Source organism: Varroa destructor, unplaced genomic scaffold, assembly GCF_002443255.2.
Source record: "Varroa destructor unplaced genomic scaffold, Vdes_3.0 BEIS01000002.1, whole genome shotgun sequence".
In the NCBI taxonomy this organism is placed as follows: domain Eukaryota; kingdom Metazoa; phylum Arthropoda; class Arachnida; order Mesostigmata; family Varroidae; genus Varroa; species Varroa destructor.
Window position 1 is genome coordinate 1,956,772 of NW_019211455.1, and position 22,300 is coordinate 1,979,071.

Below are 22,300 nucleotides of genomic sequence, written 5' to 3' on the forward strand. Positions count from 1 at the left end.
TTGGACGGAACTAACGGTAAATGTGGACACAGGATATTGTAAATATTCGTTGACTGCAAAAAAAACCAAGTAGCTTGACCAGAGCAACAGCGGATAAAGTAAACAAAAGAGCAAATTTCTCCTCAACGGTGTCGTCAGCTAAAGCTTTCAATCCAGAGAGTTCCGTAGAGTGAGCGGTGTATGATAAAAAAAAGATCACAACAGGTGTAGCGGGTTTCTTAGTAAATTTAGTATTCATGCGATATCTATCATATCAGTCGAATCAATCTACTTTACGGCATCAACATTGTTCCCAATCTGATCCCTTGTGAAAACGACGATATCAACTGAATCATTATGGCCGGTAATTATACAAGCATTGATTCAGCTATTCTTGACCGGTCTACGTGAAGGTACCTCGGATCCAATTGTTGAAATCCGCCTAAGATATATTGACCATACAAAAACTATATCATAATGTAACCAGCCCGCGTGAAACTATTATACGCAAACACTGAAAAATTCCTCACGATCATCAAACGTTGTCCTCGAAAACCATCATGAAGATTGTCAACAAGCTGATTCATTTCGAAATAAATATAACATTATCTGTAGTTGAACAACCAAAACGCTTTACTCTTGATGTAATTTTTAAATGATCCTTCAACCTTTATACATCATAAGGACCCGTTTGTAAACTGCGACGTCCTTGTTCGCGTATCAATAGATGGCCTACCTGATGTAAAAATGCTCATCCTCCTCGAAGACCTCATCGTCGATGATCGTTATGGAAATGATCTTTTCGCGCTCACCGGGCCGGAAGATAAGCGTGCCCTCCACATGTTCATAATCGGTTCCTGCACACGCGGTGCCGTCCTCCGTTTTGTAGTCGACACATACTGTTGAATCAACGTTGGCTGCGTCTCGCATGACGACAGCCTGAAGTTCACCGCATGACTCCATACAGGTGATGTGGCCTGATTCACAGAAATGTAACCTGATTTAGTATTTGTATTAAGTTTGGCATTTTACTAGTCTGTCTAGATAGGTAAGCATATGTTAGGCCTGTACCCCATGTGAACAGTTCTATGTCATATGAATATACAAGGTAAGTCAAAATGGGACATCTATACTTGTTCAAAATGTAAAACGACTACATTAAGTATAGGCTTTCGGGTAACTTCTCAGCTCGTGAACCTGCCGGTGCCAGTAGCTGTGACAGAGACCAGGGCAAGCATATTCTGGAAAAAGAAAGCGTACCTTTCAGAGTAGCCATTGTTTTCACAGCACAGTTTTGTGAAAAAAATCAGCCGACAAAAATGTTTACGTAAAATCGGTGATACAGTTCGAAAGTGTTGCTTGCAACAAGTTTGAAATGATCGATGACAAGTTTAAAAACTTGTGGCCGCGTGCCGAAGATAAATCACCGTGCCACGTAATGAGATGACTATATTTTTGACCGCTTGGCAAACAAGCGAAGAATTTAAAGTTTCGAATTAGGGCTATCTACTTTTTTTTTTCGGTGTACTGCTCAGTTCGAAACGACTACTCATTTCTAAGCAAAAAAAGCTGAATGCAAATGCAACGGCAACCAATTTATCATATCTGTCTGTGCGAGAGCTTGGCCTTTGTATAGGGCGTAGTTTATCCTGGAATCGGCACCACCTTGGTCTGTACTGGATTATTTTTGTCCTAAAGGCGATATTTATAAATTTTCTTATCTATTTTAAATAAATACTCTTGTCGGTTCAATGTTTAGCGAAAAATATAGTGAATAGTGATCGCTTATTAAAAAGGTTCTTTCTTTTAACTGATTACCTTTTGCTTTAAAATTTATGAATTTATGATTGAACACTTCTTTGTATGACAATAATTTTTGTAAATACGTATTAAACAATTAAACAGGTATCGAACCTATAAGTAAAATAATTATTTTGCATAGTAATCTTTGCATTTAGCCCTAGCAAATGAAAGGCAGCAAAAGAATCCTTACTATTTTAATTAGAAAATTAAAATTATATTAAATAAATGTATACTATAACAAGTGACCGAATATAGTCGTCATTAAGAGCCTGATAAACGTTTTGAGTTTTTTTTTGGCGAGTTTATAATTATTATAGAGCATTATTGTAGATTCAACAATATATTGAGTTAATGATAGGTGATATAGGGTCGAGGAATGTAAAATCAGGTTATTCGAATAATCTTGACCACATGAGCAACGGTACTAGGAACGGCGGCCGACCTCAAGAAGGCTCGAGTTAGCCGTTAGAGGTGTTCGCTATTTATAAAAAAAATCAGTGATATTTTTATAGATTTTTCGTTTTTCTTCTTGTTTATAAGTTAAATTAGCGTAATAGTGTATTTTTAAATTGATAGACAATGACTCATTAGGAAGACTCGAGATTACACAACAATGTCATTTACTGGATTCCGGTAGTGTGTGAATACTTTTCTAGTTAAACCCCTTTCGGGTTCAGCTTTGAGTAAGCGCTAGATGGAAAGTGCCCGTATCCTTACACAATATTTTAATGTTCTGTCGGACTCATGCAAGGTTTATGTATCTGTAATTATTAAGTTGGCTCTGTCCTCGCATATGCCCACCGCTTGAATGGTTCGCCATCTTCAAGATGCCGTAATATTTGCTCTAACCCCGATGAGTTATTAAAAGAACGCTGAAACACACTCATTCACGTCAAAATGAGCTCGTAAACGGGCGTCGAATGTCAAGTGCCGTAGATTTTACGAGATACCAACGAAGGTTATCTTACGCTTCATTTTATGCGAGGAAGAAGATCAATGGCGCGCTCTATTCGATGCTTACCCACGAAGCGACGAAACTAGCGTACATCGCGAGAATTCTATCAGTCTATAATTGTCGGTCCTCTGTAGTATCGCCGATCTAATGCTCTATGGTTTTTATGGCCGATTCCTAAATTTTAATTTCTAGCTCTTAAGGCTGAAAGAAAATCATCTGGCTACGATAACCCCATTCCGAAATAGGCCCAGAAAACAGCGCAAAAGCGTTTGTCTCGAATCATGTGCCATAGACATAGCGATGCCATCAATAGAAAACAGCGCAAAAGCGTTTGTCTCGAATCATGTGCCATAGACATAGCGATGCCATCAATAGAAAACTCCAGCAGCTAGGAGCCGATGGAAAGCAATTAGCTGAATTTGTCTATTGAAAATCTACATCTATTTCATCGTTAGCTTTAGACTATTTTTCCAGGAGAACTACCATGGCCATAGTCAGAGTGATGGCTTTGATGCCTTTATAGGTAGACGATAAACGTTCTTCATCATTTATCTTCAAACCGCTTGCGCACTGTGAAGGGCTATATGGCTTTGTTATGGTAACAATGACAGATCGACCTACAATGTTACTCGTGGGACTCGAGAAAGCATCCACGTGTTCGTTCTTATACATGCAGGTTATTCCATAGTCAATATAGTGTTATTTCTACATATGAGGGATTGTATAATATTGTGTCGTCAGAAGTGGTTCGACAACCTTACTTCTAATGAAAATAAGTATATTATTAATTAGTCATTTAATCTTAATATAGAATATATGTATTAGCTGATTTTACTGAAAGGTCCATTGATGAAGCAACGCTAACGCATTTATCTACTATGTATGATTGCGCTACTTATGCCTTTAAAATCTCAGCGCTTATTCAAGTTGCGTTCCTAACTGCGCTCGGAGTTCCAAAGGGCAGACAGACAAAAACTTCAGAATTCGTTCGACCCTGCTGATAACATATACCGAGCTTCCAGAAGGATATAATGTTGAAGAACAACGAGCCGATGTAGAAGACTGATTTCATATATACATAAAGATAGTCCTATCGAATCCGAATTTTCAATACTAATCTTACGGTACGCTTTAGGCGGACATAGACCTGATGCTAGGTACAATGATCAAGGATTTGCTGTACAAAATGTGATTGAGTTAAATGGTCAGGCCCAGCTTTTCCTTTTGCAACTATTCATATGAAAAGCATGCTCGTGGAGAAATAACAGTGAAATACCTGAAGCCAATAAAAAACGACGGGCGGCACCTTTTCTGCTAAAATAGCTATAGATAGATGTTTATGAGAATGATAAACTTGTGATGTTAAGTTTCAATAAATGTGTGCCAAATATGGAGGGGGGGGGGGGAGAGGGTTAGGCTATAGGTAAATTAGTACTAATAACAGCTGGTATCTCTTTAATTTTCTTAACACTGAGGAACCTACCGACGTACTACAAACGCTTTAGGCGATTGTAAGACTATAAAATGGATTATAAAAAAATAACTTTGTGATTATAGTATTACAATAATAAATATAAAAAAATAATTACAGTCGTTCTGGGAATAATGATTTCAACACGTTTGAACAGGATTCAGAAACTCAAATATTCCATGATGCTCTCGAAGACATGTAAAGTTTATTTTATCCATAACGAAAACAAGATAATCACTGGGGATAATATCAGTGAATTAATAGAGCAATTTTATTTTTGAAGTATATTATGCCTCGCAGAGTTTTTAGAACCAGTTGATTTCTAGTGGCAATTTCAAATTAAAAGAAAACATCTTAGGGTTACCGTTATTAATGCACCTAAAGGTGTTCTAAATAAATGTCGACCCACAGTAATAATCTTTGTGATTGATTTTTATTTTTATGGATTTGTATATTTTCTGGTTTAACATTCGGGTGTAATAAAGGAGAGATGACTCACCGGGATCGAAGTAGATTTTGATGGTAGGCGGTTCGTCCTGGCCTGTCCTTGAAAGACCGAGCTCTATTTCGTCTTTTGAGAAGGCGCGTGATTTTCTGTCCCGGATCTCCTCAAGGACCATGCGCGACGGCCGCCTGCGCATCAACTGCCCTGCGCCCATCAACTTACGCGTAGCTTGGATTCTGGAAATTAAAGAGAATGCAAGTCGAAGTTAATCATGCGCATGTGACACGGTAGGACCGAACATGAGCAAAACAGAAGTTGAACGTCCAAGCTTTACCTACCTAAGGATAAGGGATTGCCTGAATCGAAATATTCGAGGCGTAAGTATCAGGCTAAGTTGAATATCAGTTAATACTATTGCCAAGGCAATTACTCGACTTTAGCCGTAACGTTAAGTAAAAGAATGGGGAGATTACAAATGCCAGGCCAGCGCACATCGAGATCTTGCACTCCTAGTTCAATATAACTAGATCCCCAGCAATACAAACAGTAATAGTAACTTGTCTTAAAAATAATATAATTGCTATTGTTTGAAAGTTTTATGAAGTAGGGCGGCTAGTTCTGAACATTTCAAGTAGTGCAACCAAAGTTCGGCAACTCGCTAATTTGATTATGGTCATTGTAACCACAAGGGTTGTGGTCCTTGGAAAAATTGGCCAACATTGCTTCCAACGCCGCTGGAGCAACTGCCATCACGGGGCTTCCAGTGCTCACCTACCGTTCGGCCGTCAAGATCTTCCAAAGGCATTATGAAAACAAGTTAATGCCTAAACAAATGAATACATGCAGTAATGGGATAACATTGCCAGTAATAACATACAAATATGTTCAGACAGGAATAAACAAACGCTAGCGACAAGTAACAACGATTGTGGTAGAATTTGTATAGCAAAACCTTGTCATTTTTGTTCTAAGGTAGCAAAATTGTTATACGCCCCTGCTGAAGCTGCTTAGTCTGTTTTCAGATAGGCGTGCTACGACAAGCACTCGACGATGGAAGTCGGAGCGCTGAGAACCGGAGTCGAACTAAGCAGACATGCGCAAGCTGGAACGACTAATCAGGCAAACAACAGCAGTAATTCTCGAGGTAGAATCAGAGGTAGACGGAGAGGTCGAATGTCAAACGAATATGGAAACGAAAAATCAGCGTTACAGGACAGGATTAGCGCTAACGGGTCCCAGTGAAAGAGGAGTATTCCAATTATCGCCCTCGGCGTCCTGAGCAACACCTGACAGCTCCATTTCGAATTCTAGATTCCAGGGAACAACTCGAGTTTAGCAGACCTAACAAAACTCTCATAAGAATACTATATTCCCTAGGGTTATTGATTGCTGACAATTATTTGGCTGTCTCGATATAAGTGAATATTCAGCCGTCACGGCAAGCCATCACAGATGCATGCGTGACGTGCCAGACGCGTAAAACCGCGTTACGGAAATTTGACGAACCGGCTAGCTCTAAGTACGTCTATTCATAAACTTGGTGGGGCAACATTTCGCTAAAGAGTTGGTGACAGCTGGGAATAAATGGAAAGTTCGCACACATACAAATGCGGAACAAACAGGAGGTCTCGTTTGCTTTTCATCTGCCTGCAGGCACTCACTGCTTGTTGAGAGCTGTATACAAAAAGCTGATCAAGGTAATAACGGTACAAATTCTGCGCATAGCCCTAAATAAACGTAGATTTCTACACCCGCCTTCCCCCGTATTGCGGGAGAAAAAATAGAACTGTTAAATAGATGCAAGCTCAACCTTATGCTCTTATGTTCATTTAATAGTATTACTTGCTAAATCGTCTGCGTCACGAGAGTGGTTAGACACTTTAAATTAGTTTTACTCTTATTTTTGTGTCGAGCTGAATAACTGTGCGACGCTTTCTACCCGTTTTGCATAATGGATTCAGAAGCCATTGTTTACCAATTGTAGAAACTGGTAAAAGGTAAGGGAACTTAAATGCTCAATGAGATACTTGCTCGTTGTCAACAATTCCAATACTACCGTTACCGAGATATTGCTTACCCGCTTATTGCGAATCCCGAATTTGGTCATCGCATTGAATGTTTCTTAAAATATAATAGCATGCTTGGTGTCAACTTGATGCTTGAGATACGTGTATTCGACGGAATCAGTCAGTGGCGTTTCTCGAACGGTCTTTCGCTTCCCTACTAAATGATCGGCTACGCGTAAAACAGCAAATGTACCTACGAGCGCAATAACATACTTTGTACGTCCCGATAATTGCCTTCAACGGACACAAAATCATACTTTCATACTATGATGTTTTCTTTAACACTAGTTCTGACCTGTAATAGGCCCGCGATTTGGGTCCCTTGTTGAGAATCTCTTCTCGTGCCATTGCTTCAATTTCCTCCATAAGGGCATCAGGGTATTTTCGGCGTATATTGCGTAATATTTCGATGTAGCTTTTCCGATGTTTTTCAAATGCCGCTGCCTCCTCGGTAAGCTCGTCCTCGGGCTCGCGATCATCTCCTGACTGTACGTCGCCGTTCGATGTCGGCGGCTGGATAATTGTGATGGCTGGAACTTCAAGCGACGCTGAAGATAGAAAAATGGAATCGCTGCTAAATTATACTGTGAGTTGAAACATACTGTTCATATTGCTATCGTAGGACATAGGTAATTCGCCATTGAAGTAGCTAAATTTTGTATGCTTTCAAAGTAAAGAGAAAAAACTTAGGCTTTCGAAGTCCAAAGCTACGAACGATGTGGCTCTTCTAAAGCCGGATGAAGTCAAAATTAGACCTAAAAAGGCCTCTTTTGAAAATGTAAAAGGCCAGATATTTGAGTGAGGCAATTATTGCATTGTTTGCAAGCAACAATCAAATTGATACTGCATGTATTACATACACTTATGTAATCTCAATGTAGCATTGTTTCTCCTTGATTAGAGTCATATAGTGACCTTAACAATTTGATCGTATAATATTCTTCTTACTTTATAGCCACGCGGGAACAATACGTGTCGGAAACATCGAGGATTTCAAAAGTAAAACACTGCATCGACTTATAGTTATAGAACGGAATCGATTCGCTTATTCAAAAAGACTGAAATGAAATACTCCTTCTTTATGCTGCAGCATGGAAGATTCTCTACGTTTTCGTAGATTTGCAGATGTTCTGTGAGGCTTGTGAGCTATCAAGCCGAGGCTACAAAATGCCATCAGGGACAGATTGCCTATTTAGCTATCCAGTATCTGCTCAAAGGTTAGTGTTTTTTTTCTCTCTAAATGAACCAAATCATTGTCGAAGACAGGGTTCCAAAATTTCAAGTGTCCTTTTCAGAGCCTCTCGTTCAATTCCGTGAGCTTTTTGATCTTCTCTGTGCCACTCAATTGGATCGGTGAAAGCTTTCGCGCCACCTTACGACATTATAGTGAACATTAGGCAAAAGAGCTACTAGACTTGATAAAATGACACTCAAAACTTTTACTTGTTACAAAAGTCTAAGCAAGTGTATCATGATAAGTGAGGTCTTATCACCACGAACGACTTCACATCCGGTTGTCCGATCGAGAGAGCCCAATAGCGTTAAGAGCTTTCGCAAGCTTACAACAACGTTCTGACCAGTACCGGAAGGCATAATCGGAGTAGGCTAGTCTTTATGAAGCGTTCATGGAATACATTTATGGCAGCTTGATGAGGCCCACACTCTGAGCGGGCCTCTATTCAGTCCTCTAGACGCAATAAGGCATACGTCGGGTTAAATTGGAACGAGGAGCTACACGCTTGGTTAAAGCCTACTCAAAAGTATCCACAGCTATATATTATACTTTGGCAATGTCGATTAACACCAAAGGCAACACGGTTTTTTTACCTTCTTCTGACCCATAAAACAGTCTTCTTCAGATCACTGTTTCTTGCAGGCAAATACGATTAGAGGTTCGACTACGTTGAGAAAAAGCCGGCCTATTATATATTTCGAGGCCTGCCGATGGCCTGTACATCCTAGTCTAAGAGAACACAGCCGAGGTTCAAAAACTTTACCTTTCAAAAGATCAACACTAGCGCCGAGCTGATTACGCAAAATATTAAATGTGCTTATTCACCGCCTGTAACACAACGAACCACTAGCGCAACGGAAGGACACTAGGGGTAATTGTACATCTCGCGCTTGCGTAAAAACAAAGTTCTGGATAACAATAGCCGAATTACAGAAGTTCCATAGTAACTATAATATCTCTTCATCTTCAAACCCCTTGGCTAACACATTACCACACTATCCCCTATGGAACCTAATTGACCAGCGATATTCAGCATTATACGACCTCACACGGCACACAGTTTCAAGTTTATCTGCGATTAGAGATGCTTACGCGTGAAGCAACGTATTTCGAGACGATACGTGGGTTTTTAAAGAAAAGCGTTTGCTTTTCCTTCCAGTCTATTTTAGAACTTCATGTTGTAACACCTCAAAAAACGATTCCTACGAAAAGTCCATACACACCGATACCATAGTCACCTTCGACTTCGCGTGATATCAGTCAGCTCAAAGACCCTCGTTTAGCACCATCCGTTACTATGTTTGTGCTGGGTAGATTTGTGCATTTATTAGTCAGAAGACTTTGGCACGTGTCACATGCTAAAAATAGTGTGAATCGTTTCATTAAACATAGATCTTTATCCTGATACACCGTTAATGCAGGTGCACTCCGGTACAGATGGAGGTCACGTCCTTTTCGCCCTCTCATCCCTTCTCTCAATAAAAACAGCAAGTTATTTGACATGCATGCATAGTACAATATTTTTCTACAGTCCTGTATGTACATGGAGTTCGATACGGAAGAGAGCTTAGCCAAGAAGGTTGTCACTAGGCGGCCGTTAACACTTAGCGTTTGTCATCATTGTGCAGACGCTTCTTGATAGAGAAAATCTTCTACCGGAAAACGGGTTATTTTCGCGTAACAAGCGGTTCTAAGCGGAGTGCTGAGGGCGGGGGGACACAGGGACGCAAATAACTCCCATTGATCTCTGAATTGCATTTTTTTGACCGCAACAGATTTTTGTCGCTTTTTGAAATTACGGCGCAGAGAAGAACTACGTCATAAGATTCGGTCTGTCTACCAACGCTGTTCGCGACGAGGTTCTAATGTTAGAGGTGGAGTATACCGTTGCTTCATTCATTGTCGCAAGTCCAAACCAGACTGTAATTACGTAGTCAAATGAGAACTTCGTTGAATAGCAGAATGCACGTTTGCTGACGTGCTTATTCCCTGTCATTGCACTGTTGATTCCTGCTCGTCCTGTTGATTACAGTAGCAAAGCTTAATAGACCAGCTCGTTTCATTTTTGGCTTCCATGCAAGCTACAAAGGGTAGCTGTTTAGAGCTGAGCCATTAGCAACAACCAAACGGTTGGAGTTAGATGCAAATCCTACGGCCTTGGACATCTGGAGGATATAGGCATTGGTGTTCTAGTGCAAGTGACCTAGGTGCCTGCTGCGCAGTACAGATAGGACAGAAACGACCTAGCTGAAAACTAACATCGTTCATCAAGCGGCTACCACCAGTGAGGAATCACAAGTTCACAAAATCAGGATGTACGGACCATACAAGCAGCAGACGAACGAAGGATCCACTGACGCGAAAACGTGCAAAGCAGAGTAGCAGTAAAAAAGAGGACCTAGATAAGCGTACCCTCACAAGGCGTCAGGATAAGGCCATCGAGCACCGTTTTGCTGGAACGACCGTTGGCTGAGTCTTAGGCCTTAGGACTCTATGTTAGTAAAGCAATCGTTGCAGGTAAAAGCGATTGCTATAGGGAGACGTCGATATGCAAGCGCTCTATATATACGGTGCCAGTCAGCCAGAGAGGTAGACGCCAGTCCTCGAAGCAAACAGGGAAGGAGCAGCGGTCAGCTGAATGAGAGCAACGAATGAATTGAACATGGATGTGTGAGAAAGTTCATGTGGTCGAACTGGCTGTCAAGCCAGATCGGCATATCGAAGCAAAAGAGGCCTTCGTAAAGTTTGCTTTTCAGGAACAGAACTGCCGGAGACAAGAGGGAAAGAAAACTAGAGGATTAGGAGAGTACAAGAAGAACACGTATAAACATAGGCCTAGGGGCAAATGGACTAAAACAAGATAGAACGAAAAGGCTGCAAGAAGGCTGTGTAATAGAGGCGACTACAGCGCATCCTATGCAAATGCGACGAGTAAGGATAGAGAAACCAGTGCAATTTGTTGACGTGGCAGATTGTCACGTCATCGGCCAATTCTGTGTAGTACGGAATTAGTACGTCTCAGAGTGGTCACTGAGGTGGCGTATGGTGAATGTCTAGTTAAAAAACGAACCGTACCCGAGGCATTTGTACACATATTTTGGGAAATGTATTTTTTTTTTTTCCTTGTTTTCCTAATGATTAATACCTCGTAATCGTTTCTGCCTTATTTTTATGCTTATAACGACAACGCACTCAAAGAAATGCGCACGAACCACCTAGACTACACCCCCTACATAATTCTCTAAAAGATGTCTGCAGTGCCCAGTAAAATAAGCATCCTGGTTTTTCGATAGAGCAGATTAGTTCAGACAAACAAATTCCGTTTAACGCTGCGTTGATGTAGCCCCACAAAAAAGCAGTTTACAACTTTTGAACACCGCAAACGCTGTTATTCCAAAGTAGTCCTCTTCATTCAAAACCTCCGAGGAATCGGTCCTGTGTGTTGCGAATAGAAAGATAAAAAGTTAATTGGAAATGATTTAGCCTTTTCTAAAGCTAGGCGATTCCGTCATCTAGCTCCGATAGGTACATAGACTAAGCATATGTACGCATATTATCTCTAAGTTACTAAATTCTTAGAAAATCTCCATAGAAGTGAGCGGATTGGAGGTATGCAGCGAACCCTTTTAGCTGAAAACGGAGGTGAGAGCTAACGCCGATTTGCATCGGTACAAGGGTGAAAAGATGAAAAAAACTATTTAGCGAATGAATTCGTTGCAAATCGCCGCCTACTTCGAAAAACCTCATAGAGGGGCGTCAGCTGATCTCCTCAGAATGAGACGGCTAGTTGAAATGACGATGAAGGCCTGTGCCAAAATATTGTCTAGCAATGGGACACGACAGATATTGTCACTAGCGTACTTACAAGTTAATTATTGTGGGGTATCGTGTACTTGATAAATATATATATACATCTATATGATAATGCTATCAGATTAGCTTTTATCGGAATTTAACGGCAGCAAAACAAAGTTAAGCTTCTAGACAATATTCTAATGAAACGAATCTAACGTTCTACCGTACGAACGTAAGCTACCATTCCTAATGGCAAACCGAATAAAATAACTTATTATAGACATTATCACTCTTCTTTCTGTTTCTGTAATTCGAGTGTGTAAGCGGGACACTTGAAGGCTTAAATACGCTGTCTAGAGGATGTTGTTAGACGATGGGCACCTGCTGATGCGCAGCCTACGATCAGTGTTTATTTACAAGTAGGCCAGTTTATCACCTTCCTAGACCTACTGATCGATTCGATTCTACTCAATGTGAGCGTGAAGTTACCTTTTTGACTTTCGGCTGTCTCGGATTTGAGATCCTCATCCTCGCTTCCTTCCCCTCCGACGATAACTCCGCGCTTGTTCAGACGATACTTCCTGCTCTGCAATTCATAATTATGAAGCAGGACAAACCTATGTTATTACCACGTTCAATATCAGGTAATTTTTACGACAGCAAGCGTAATTGGAATGGTACAACTGAACCGTTGCCGAAGCGCTATAGCACGCTAAGCATAACGTAAGTTAGCTTTCAAAAACTGAATACTATACGAGGCATTGAATTAGAGACGCGTAACGCGTTGTGTGTATATCATCTACAAATCTGTACTTCTTGGTTTTTTCTTGTTTATACATGTTACACAAACGTCGCGCACGCATCGTGCGGGTTTAACAGATACAGTAACAAATGTATAAATCAATATGAACGTGTTTACAGCTTTTGACAGGCACCCGCAATACTGATGTAGCTGGCCATCGGGCGTTCCAATCTTCTACGTGAACCTTTCAATGAAGTTTGCCAAAGGGCAAAAGAAAATCAATGCGTGCGCATTGTTTTTTTTTTTCCACATTTTTCTCACCAAAACCGACCAATTTTCTCTCTAATTGATTTCTATCCTTTACATATTTATTCCTTTGTGCTTCTTTACCGGTTTTCTGATATCTACCTTCTTGATTTTACCCATCTAACGCAAGCGCTTTTTTTCTGAGCCTCGTACGCCGCTACCAAATACATTCAGTACGTACTAAATGGAACGGTTACGACTGACGGAGCTTGATTTTTTTCCACCGACCGTTTTGGCGCCTCCGCCATCTGCTGTTCATGTCTTTATGTATGGCAAACTCATTGGAATAATGATTATTCCATTTAACAGGCTAGGAGATTAGTCAGCGGAGTAAATAGCGGCCATCCGGCGACCCGATGTTTAACAAGCAGATGAGCCAGCGTTGATAAAGTCCTTGCAAACAAGTAGTCAGACCCATATTCGTGGGCTGTGTGGGACTTCACTGGTACCCATACGTGGACAGACACTCCGACACGCCGATAGTACTGCGTAGGTTTTTGCTTCTATACGGTCGTTTTATTATCCTGATGTACTATTGGCAAACCAGAAATTGTCCATTATCATCACCACTTGGCTATTAAACCGTCATTCGTGGTGAAGTGGGTAGGATCTCAGGGATGGATGCTCGGGGATTTGTGCACTATTCTATACCGTCTATCACCTGGTTGTTTTGCCATGCACGCCATTATTTTCGCTTTCCTTTTCCTTCTTTTCCTCCTTTCGCCTTTCCTATTTCTTGTAATCCATATATATATATATATATTTTTTACACACCTCCCATGATGTGTACACATATATCTCTATTCGTTATATGCATACTAATCTGATTTGCGATACGTGCTATGCTCTTGGCTATGTACACTTTGCGGCAGTATTCATTTTTTTTTCTATATATTATACGCTTGTCTATATATTAAGATGTAATAACATATGATAAGATATATAGTCAATAATATATGCACTGTTTACTTGCTGGTTGTACGCAATTTGTGGAAAAGAAAATGTAAGGGCGGCCTTATGCTCGTGTCTAATCTGTGTGTCTATCTCAGCGTTTCTCCACTGTATAGCCTTTCCTTCCATCTTTCCGTTTGACAATGTTCGGCCCGCGCTTTCACCGGCTTTCGTCGGCGCCACTGTGCACTTAGGGGTGACATTATGAGCAAGCGAAAGGCATCACAACCCCGACAATCCGTTTTTACCCAGATTCCATAAGACTCCAGCCCTGTGGACACACGAGGGCGGGTAATACTAAATATTGTTCCAAACATTTATTAGGGCATTTCGTAGACATGGCTGCGTATGTGAAATAGAAGTGGGTGTGCACTATTTCAGACTGCGTTGATCTTTTCGTCTGCTGCCAAACACTGCGGCCTTCTAAAAGGTCTGAGAGTTCATACGAGACTATGTTTCAACGCGTCTCTTCTGGAGCCCAGCTTGGCCAGAAAATACATTTATGGACTTAGATTTTACAAAAATGTTCCAACAGTAGGATGTTTGCGTTGTTACTAAAATCGGGCAACATAGATTGCTAAATTCAACTGTGCTAACAGGATTCATCCGCTGTCCGGCAGGAATATATTAAATGGTCGGCTATACTGTCCCAGCTATTATTATCGCTCAGTCTTCCTAGTCTTTGAGTTACTGCGCAAGCTCCCGTCGTTTTGTCTATGTTTTTTCTTTAATTAATTGTCACATGACACACTTTAGTGGACAAGCTCTCCTTTGCCCCATAGGTAAATACGACGCAGCAGAGCGACTAGAAGATGCCGAATATGATTCAGATTTTGTTTTGTTAACACTAATTTACATTGAGATAACATTTTTGTAGTGTAATCGTTTTTAAAGGCTTTTTTCTTGCTTTTTTCGATATCGTAATCAGTTTCTACGTATCCTATTGTAGTGTTATTTTTTTTAATTATCGAATATAGTCTTTAATTAACTAAGTGGTAAAGCCAGCGTATACGAATATCAAGCCCCGCATTTGATATACTCGTTCAACATGAACAGAACAAGCACGGAAGCTTGCTTAAAAAGCAAAGAAATAGGTTTTCAGCAGTATATAACGCTTGACATCAACAAACGAAGAATGAGGAGGAGGAGGAGGAGGAGGAGGAGGAGGAGGAGGAGGACACAATAAGCTATAAGGATCTGCGAGTCAGCCTAAGATGATCGGTTTACCTCCTATGCCACGTGAGCCAGGTGTTGCGGCTTACTATAGGCCCTTCTGCTTACATGGTATTCAAACCTTCTGCATGCTATCAAGACCAGCAATTCAGCTGTTCTTCCTACATCTTAATAGAACATGCCAGCGACGACACAGTTAGAGAGTAACGCTTGTACGTCTATGTATACATTTGTTCCCTAATTTCGCATAAATGTTAACGAATCTTTTCTATAGGCAAATAGCTTAACATCAGTTAGTCGGTCTTAAAGTCGTTTAGGTGCTCCATTATTATACGGCGTTGTGTATGATTGAGATAGATCTGTCCGGATTGGACAACGTCGTCACCGTAGAACTTCTTCCACCGTTGCCTCTATCGCACCTAATTTAACTGATCACCTTATCAGGCACAAATAGCTTTTTCAATAGGGCTGCTGTTGACAAATAGACCAGGCAGTCAATGAATTCCAACGCTTTGATAAACACGTTCTTCCCTGTCCATAGCCACCGCTCCTGTTGTCAATAGTCGTGTGCGTTCCGATCGCCATGTCGTCCCGTATGTTGTACTGCCTTTATCGGGGTGTTCTTTCTATATTCTTGCCAACGGTCTGCATAGTCTCCGTGACAATGCTGTGTAATTTCTATGAGTTTATTTGCCATTTCTCGGTTTCCTGATTTTGACGATCGCGTTCTGATCTGTGCTGATCAATGGCTTTATCTGTACCTGAGAATGTGCTTCCTTGGCAAAACCGCAAGCAAGCTGAATCAGAAAAGAGATAAGTGTACGAGGCGAGCGCCATAACACGTATAAAAAAGCGGACGTATAACTCCGTCAATTAGAACTTAGCCGCGCTCGTGATAAGAATGAAGGGTAAGAATGTCTGCGGGAGACATAACGTCTATGATGATTTTTTTTCTTTTTCAATGATACTTTAAGCTTTTTTCTTTACGACAATTAAACTAGAATGGCCTAAGCCTAAATTAATTAGATCAAATGTTACGACCCATGATGCATTCATTCTACGGTATGAGAAAACCTGTAACGTGCCTTAAAACTGGTAGCGTTTCAAATTCGAGCGAGACTGACCTATTTGCCGACTGGTAATGCCAACCCCCGACGGAGCTATTGCGGCACCGTAGCTTCATAATACATCCTCTATTGTGAAAATAGCTCATGTGATGAGATCTAGCGCCTTAACGGAAGCTCGGAAAGGCCGGTCACAGTCGTGTCTAGTATCACATACCTGGTATTGGAATCTACAAAACCTATAGCGAAGATCGCAAGACTTTCACCGAGCCTTGCCAACACGATGCGTCATAATAATGGAGTACGACGACCCGAAGACTATTTCTTGCGAAGGTCTCCATTCGCGTCTTGTACAGGTATATCTTATGTTTCTTCAGCGCAAACACTTAGATAATATATAGCTTAGCAAAAAGCCAATTATTATGTAATACACGGCTATCTATGGTTTAGCGCATTTCGATCAATGTTATATTAACGATGTTAATTACTATGATAATACTTATTGGCAACCGATTCTCGTTATCAACAGTACTTAATGATGGCAACGGTGGAGAGAAAAATCATGATCAATCCTACAAGTCCGAACCGCCTTTCCTAGCATCCATTCCGTCTATCTGACCTACAGGATCGACACCAATCATTTTGCTCTTATTAGCGAGAGAATCCCGTAATAGCTGATGCATAGACAGGGCCGACCCAACATAGCTTTGCCATTGACTTTGGTGGTCTTTACTTAAGCCGTCACTCTTCCTTGGTTGTCTTTGCTGATCATTGCTTTATCGGCAGATATTCAAACACGAGCACTGCGCCGAGTTGGCGTTCACCGTAACGTACGCTTGCTTATGCAATTCGGTGTATCTTGCGTACATGTAGTCCCATTCTGCTGTATAACCCTGCGACTTCCTCTTTCACTGAGATACTTCGTTTATCAACACTTCGTCGACCCGTTTTCTGGGGGGATCGAAAAATACTTAGCGAGATCATTATGTTTCCTTTGGTAACAACTCAGTCGATATGTTCTTCTGACCGGATCAGGAACTGCAAGGGTTATGCGTCAGCAAAGGCACTTGGCGGGTTGCATTTAGCGACAGACGCCCGGCGGACAACTTGAGCTGCGAGTGGACCTGAACAATAGATGTAGGTAGCTGTTCGGCCCTGTCCTATTCCGTCCTGGATAATGCGGCCCACAGCTAGCACGCCTCGTCGCAGTGCGAATGAACAGCGATGCCACCTATAAATTTTTGCTAGCAGGTGCGAGAAGAGCTCCCACAGGTGGAGTAATAGTAGTAGTAGTAGTAGTAGTAGTAGCAGTAGCCTCTCTATTGACGTGCTAATAGACGCTATTTTTCGTCTAAAACAGGGCAAAAAAAAAGCAACCGTTACCAGTTTTCGGCACAGCCAGATTCGTTAGCGTTACAATTCTACAATATATAGTATTCGTACTATTTCTGCTGTTTGTACTGCTATCAAACTGGTATTCGCGTAACGGCTATCCGGCGACTTCACTCAGAGATAATCCAAGTGCGGCTCCGCTTTCGTCTATTCAGTGGATTGTGTCGATGTTCATTGTTGATTGATAGATTGCCGTTGTTGCTTCTTCTGCCCACAATATGACGTACGGGTGTACGTAATATGCCGTTTGCTCCTTCATCAAGCCGGTATGTACAACGTAAATTGATTCCATTCTGAATCCGATCAGCAATACCTGTGTATAATACATACCCTTGTTTCGGCGTCAGATAAAAGAATTTTCGTCGTGATTACTTAAAAATGCGGTGTCCAAATGAATGTACAGTCGCCGAATTCGTCATCGGGGGTGACAAGCTTCTTTCTAAGCGTTATCTCCAATATTATCTAGATATATATCAACAATAAGTTAACTATGTACAATATTTACTGGTTTTTACCAATAATATTGCATACAGAACGTGACCTATTGAACTAAATGGTAAACGGCACTTTGTTTCTGCAAAAAATGCACCTTGTTTATAAGTAAATGTGAGATTTATTTGCTTAGAGCTGTAGCAGTGTATGTAATAAATAAGCGATAGGACGATGTTTTAATTTCGTTTGGACGTTTCCAATGTTTCGTCTGTTTTGTTATATACATATATGACTTACATTTAGCTGCAAACTTGAACCGTATTTGTACTTTGTCTATTTACTTTTTTTTTTTGCAATATCAATTGCCTTCACTAAACCAACTTGTTCGTGATGTTCTAAGAAATGACAAGACTGATAGCTCCCGTAAGGAAAAGCAGCCAATTTAGGCAGTACGTGGTGTGCCCGTATACAAGCAGCGGCACTGCTGAGGAATGTTTGGATTTTTTTGCCGTTGTAGCGGAACCCCCACGTGCTTGCAAGTACATTCGTCTGCTCAAAGCATCGCTTCTGTATTGTTTGTATAAACAGGTAACTACAGGTAACTCTAGAGACGTTTTCTGAATTACGAAGTTAAATAGACTAGAAAACTTTCCTCAACCATGCTAAAAATTACTACACGTTTCAACTTGGTATTTTCTAGCGCGGCTTTTACAGAAGAACTGGGGGTTATGCGGGACAAACATTTGACGCAAATAATCGACTTACCGATGGACAATGTGCTAATGCCGATCCTGACATATCAATAGTTCGTCATAGTAAACTTCCACGGAACGACTGAGCCGTACGCCGCATGATTTTGCTTCTATCAACAGTCGAATATGAGTAATTGTAATAGCGACCGAGGCTAGTTTATATTTGTTCTTGGTGAGCAGTGTTTAAATTAATCCGCTGGATTGTTTTGGACTGAGACTTTTGGATTATGGTGAACTGGACTTTATAAAACAGATAACCTACGAATCCATTGTTGCTTCGAATAAGACGACTATTGCAGAACTACCTCGTGTCGACGAGAATCTAAGACTGTATCGACACGAACGAAGGGGCAAAGTCAGACGAGGCGTTTTTTCAGTCGACGTCTCCCATCGTTACCTGTAGCATCTTCAACGTGTCTGTTCAACTTTCAAACGGACCTGACTCGTCTCATAGGTCCTGAACAGGGACGCGGACCCCTATCGTAACCTCCTCACGATTTCTCTATCCAGCCAGAGTTGTGGCTTGTCTCAACGAATCACAAGCAACGATAGTAACAGTTGTGCCTTACCGTGATAATATTACGTTCTAGTAGATGCTTTTCTAATTTGGTAATAGAATATAAATGAATGAATTGTTCTGTGTTCACTTATGCTAAACGATTTGTCTCTTTCGGTTGAGTCTGGCTTCCGTTAAAAGGGACATAAAAACCATAACAACAGTATAAGCATTGTCTTGCCGCAAAAACAAACAGGCAAAGCCAGGCCTGAGGAGAAGTTTCTGTAGCGGCCTTAACTCGCTCTCGTTATCACATCGGCCTATGGTTCATTAATCATGACACCAGCCCGAGCGGCGGGGGAGTTACAAACGAATGGATGCATTATTAAATATGCAGTTCCATAACGTGTTTTATTTACCTGAGATCTATATGTATCCCTTCGTTAGAGTTTTTTTTCGTTGATTTCTTTCTTAAGCTACTTTCAGACGCATAATAAACACAATAATTGTAATAAAAAAAATCATTTGAAAAACTGTGAACATTTATCATAAAGGGCTAATATCGCCGTTCTGATTTCTATTCTTAGAGGAATTTCAAGTTCCACTTGATCATCGTCTTGCATATGGTATGATGGAAACTTAAAAAAGTTATGGCTCTTTAGAAATTTTAGCAGGACCAACTGCATGATCCATGGATAAACTAAATAATTAGGCGTTCGGTGTTTGTGGCCATCAGCGCTACCTAGATTACCATTATTAACCAGTAACTCTCAAAAGGAAATTAGAGATGCCTCTTTTCCGTTATTAGAACGCCTCCACGTTTCTATACAGAAACGCTTTAAACCAACGTCCCTGTATAGAATGAACCTAATCTCAATGTATAATAGGTAATGCATTTCGGGGTTTCCAAAGCAGACGTATATACAAGTAACAACTTTACAGATATATAGGCGTATACGTACATATCTATGGCGACTTTAGTCTTTCCAAAACCCTCATTCGGGCGCGCACATCGTTAGTGAGCCGTGTAGGTTTTATTAGAAATATTCTTAATAATGCTATCAAGGTCTGATGTGCTCTAAATTTTCCGCCAGGCCGTCTGAAATAAACTGGCGTTACAGAGCAGCGCCTGTAACTCGAGAGCATCGGGCTTTTCTACTGAAATTTAATGAATAGCTTTAAAGGATACGCCTTATCTGTGGCCTGTTTCATGTCTTGAACGGTAGTTTAAGTCGTGCTTTTATAACCTGGTAGCAGCATTTACTATCACCTCCTACACGAACAAGAGAATACGCGGTTGTTTTCATTGGCACGGATGCTAGCCAGTAGGAATATGCACCTTTCACCATGTTGGATCGCTTTGACATGCGCTTGCTTTTTGCTGGCTTTGTATCGATCTTCGTACAATCCTACAGCTTAACCTAATCGCAAAATAGGCGACACGAATTCATTCGTTTGCTACTTCAACATGCTGTACATGTGTTGTTATTTTTTTTCTTTTTTTTTTGTACAAAAATACAAGCGCTCACTAAAACGACGGCAATACTAGCAAAAATCGTAAACCCTACGAATTGCGTGCATTTCACATAAAAGGTGGTTACTGATCTGTCCTGATCCTTTCACATGGCAGTCGTACATGCCACAATGAATCTTTTGCTGCTTTGCTTTTTGCTTATTTGAAAACGCTTTTGCTGTTGCTACGAAAATTTCTTAGGCGAACATTAGGAGTTTCCGAGCACATTTAGTATTCTCTTTTTTTTTCTTTCGTCCTGTCATCTGCATTCGTTGCTACCATATAAGCCTTTACAAGTAGCCGATATTATATTTTTACATTAGGGTCTGCTAGGGGAGACCCCGTTTACCACCATTATCGACAGCAGAGCGAAGTAGCGCGAAGAATGGTTCGATTGCTTCTGGCCTTTTTTTCGGACTCTCTACCAGCATATTCCTTGCTTTTCTTTGTTACAGGAAAACCGTTTCTTCAGCGAAAAAGAAAAACACAGTATCAAGTATGATAAGTGTGCAGTTTGTTAAACTTTGTATCCCGTCTTGCAAGGTAGCTTGCGCTGAGAGTGTCGTTATATGGAATGAGCTGCTACGAATCGAAGGTGTGTTTAGGTCTCTTTTTAGAGCTTACGAGTACATTCAAAAACCAGTATACCATATGGATTCGTATTTGTCAACTAAACGAATTGTAGAGAGGATTCCGGAAGCTATAAATTTTTGGCCCTTAGTCAATTTTCAATAGAGAAGAACAGCTTGAGATCTTTCAAAGATCCCTGCTTAATTTAGGCCTCCACAATAAGGCAATATTCAAAACGGATCGTTGAACCTGAATGTCCTTCGCCATAAAAGATATAATATTTATTGCATCTTTTATAGTTTTTTTTTTGTTATTTTACTCGCAATGACTGCACTCGGAGCGATAATAATGGTACTAATGAAATTAAAAATGATAATGATACCATGGTCTATATGAGTCATTTACATAGAAATATGATATTTACTGGCTAGTTAGTAGTAGTCTATTACCTTTATCAAATAGAAAATTAATCTACCCTTTTTTGCCACCTACGTTAAACTCTTTTATATATCCTTAAGTACATTATGTTTTGTAGGAACAGCATGTTGAAAGATACGTGTCGGAAGCAACAAGCGGGTTAACGGGCAGTCCCTTAAACGAACGTTAACGGTTAACGAACTCTACGCGACGATAGACGAGACAGACGCAGTAAGACTACGCCCCATAAAAAAAGAAAGCATCTGAGGTTTTAGCGAGGAGGACAACCCTAAACTTCCACAAGTTTCTACTTTGCTACGTTTTCATAGATGTCCCAAAAAGGTGGCTCTGGGCCATTTTCGCCACACCTGAAAACTTTTTTTTTGTTCTATGTCTTCTATAATGAGTGCATAGAAAGTACTACAGTGCATCTGAGTAGTGTCACTAATTATATGGGATGTGTTCTTCGGCTCTGATACAGTGAGCTGAAGGATGGTGGTCTAAGAAGGCTAGGGGCTAAAGCGAAAAACGCCCCTAAATCCCCCTTTAGTAATTTGGATGACTAAGTTGCGTTAGCTATAGTCGTACGCGACAGCGACGCGCCGATCGCTCAGTGATAAGCTAATAAAACTGGAAATGAGTGAAAGATGTTCTGACCCAGAAGATGCAAGGGCTGCCTTGTGGCAACAGTGGCGTGGGAACCTCATTTCCATTAAGCACATTCAGAGTAGATAAAACACATGC

At 40.8% G+C, this 22,300-nt stretch overlaps 1 protein-coding gene across 14 annotated transcripts in view; it reads right to left on the reverse strand.

Annotated features, from left to right (window-relative positions):
* Positions 1–22,300, reverse strand: part of Calx (sodium/calcium exchanger 3) — a 94,253-nt gene that overhangs the window by 21,021 nt on the left and 50,932 nt on the right. For all 14 annotated transcript variants that reach the window (XM_086981761.1, XM_086981753.1, XM_086981759.1 and 11 more), the window contains 4 exons: positions 12,238–12,334; positions 7,015–7,267; positions 4,708–4,889; positions 716–956 (listed from right to left, as the gene is read on the reverse strand). In XM_086981761.1, coding sequence (XP_086837887.1) covers positions 716–956; positions 4,708–4,889; positions 7,015–7,267; positions 12,238–12,334 — 773 coding nt within the window. The remainder of the gene's footprint in view (positions 1–715; positions 957–4,707; positions 4,890–7,014; positions 7,268–12,237; positions 12,335–22,300) is intronic.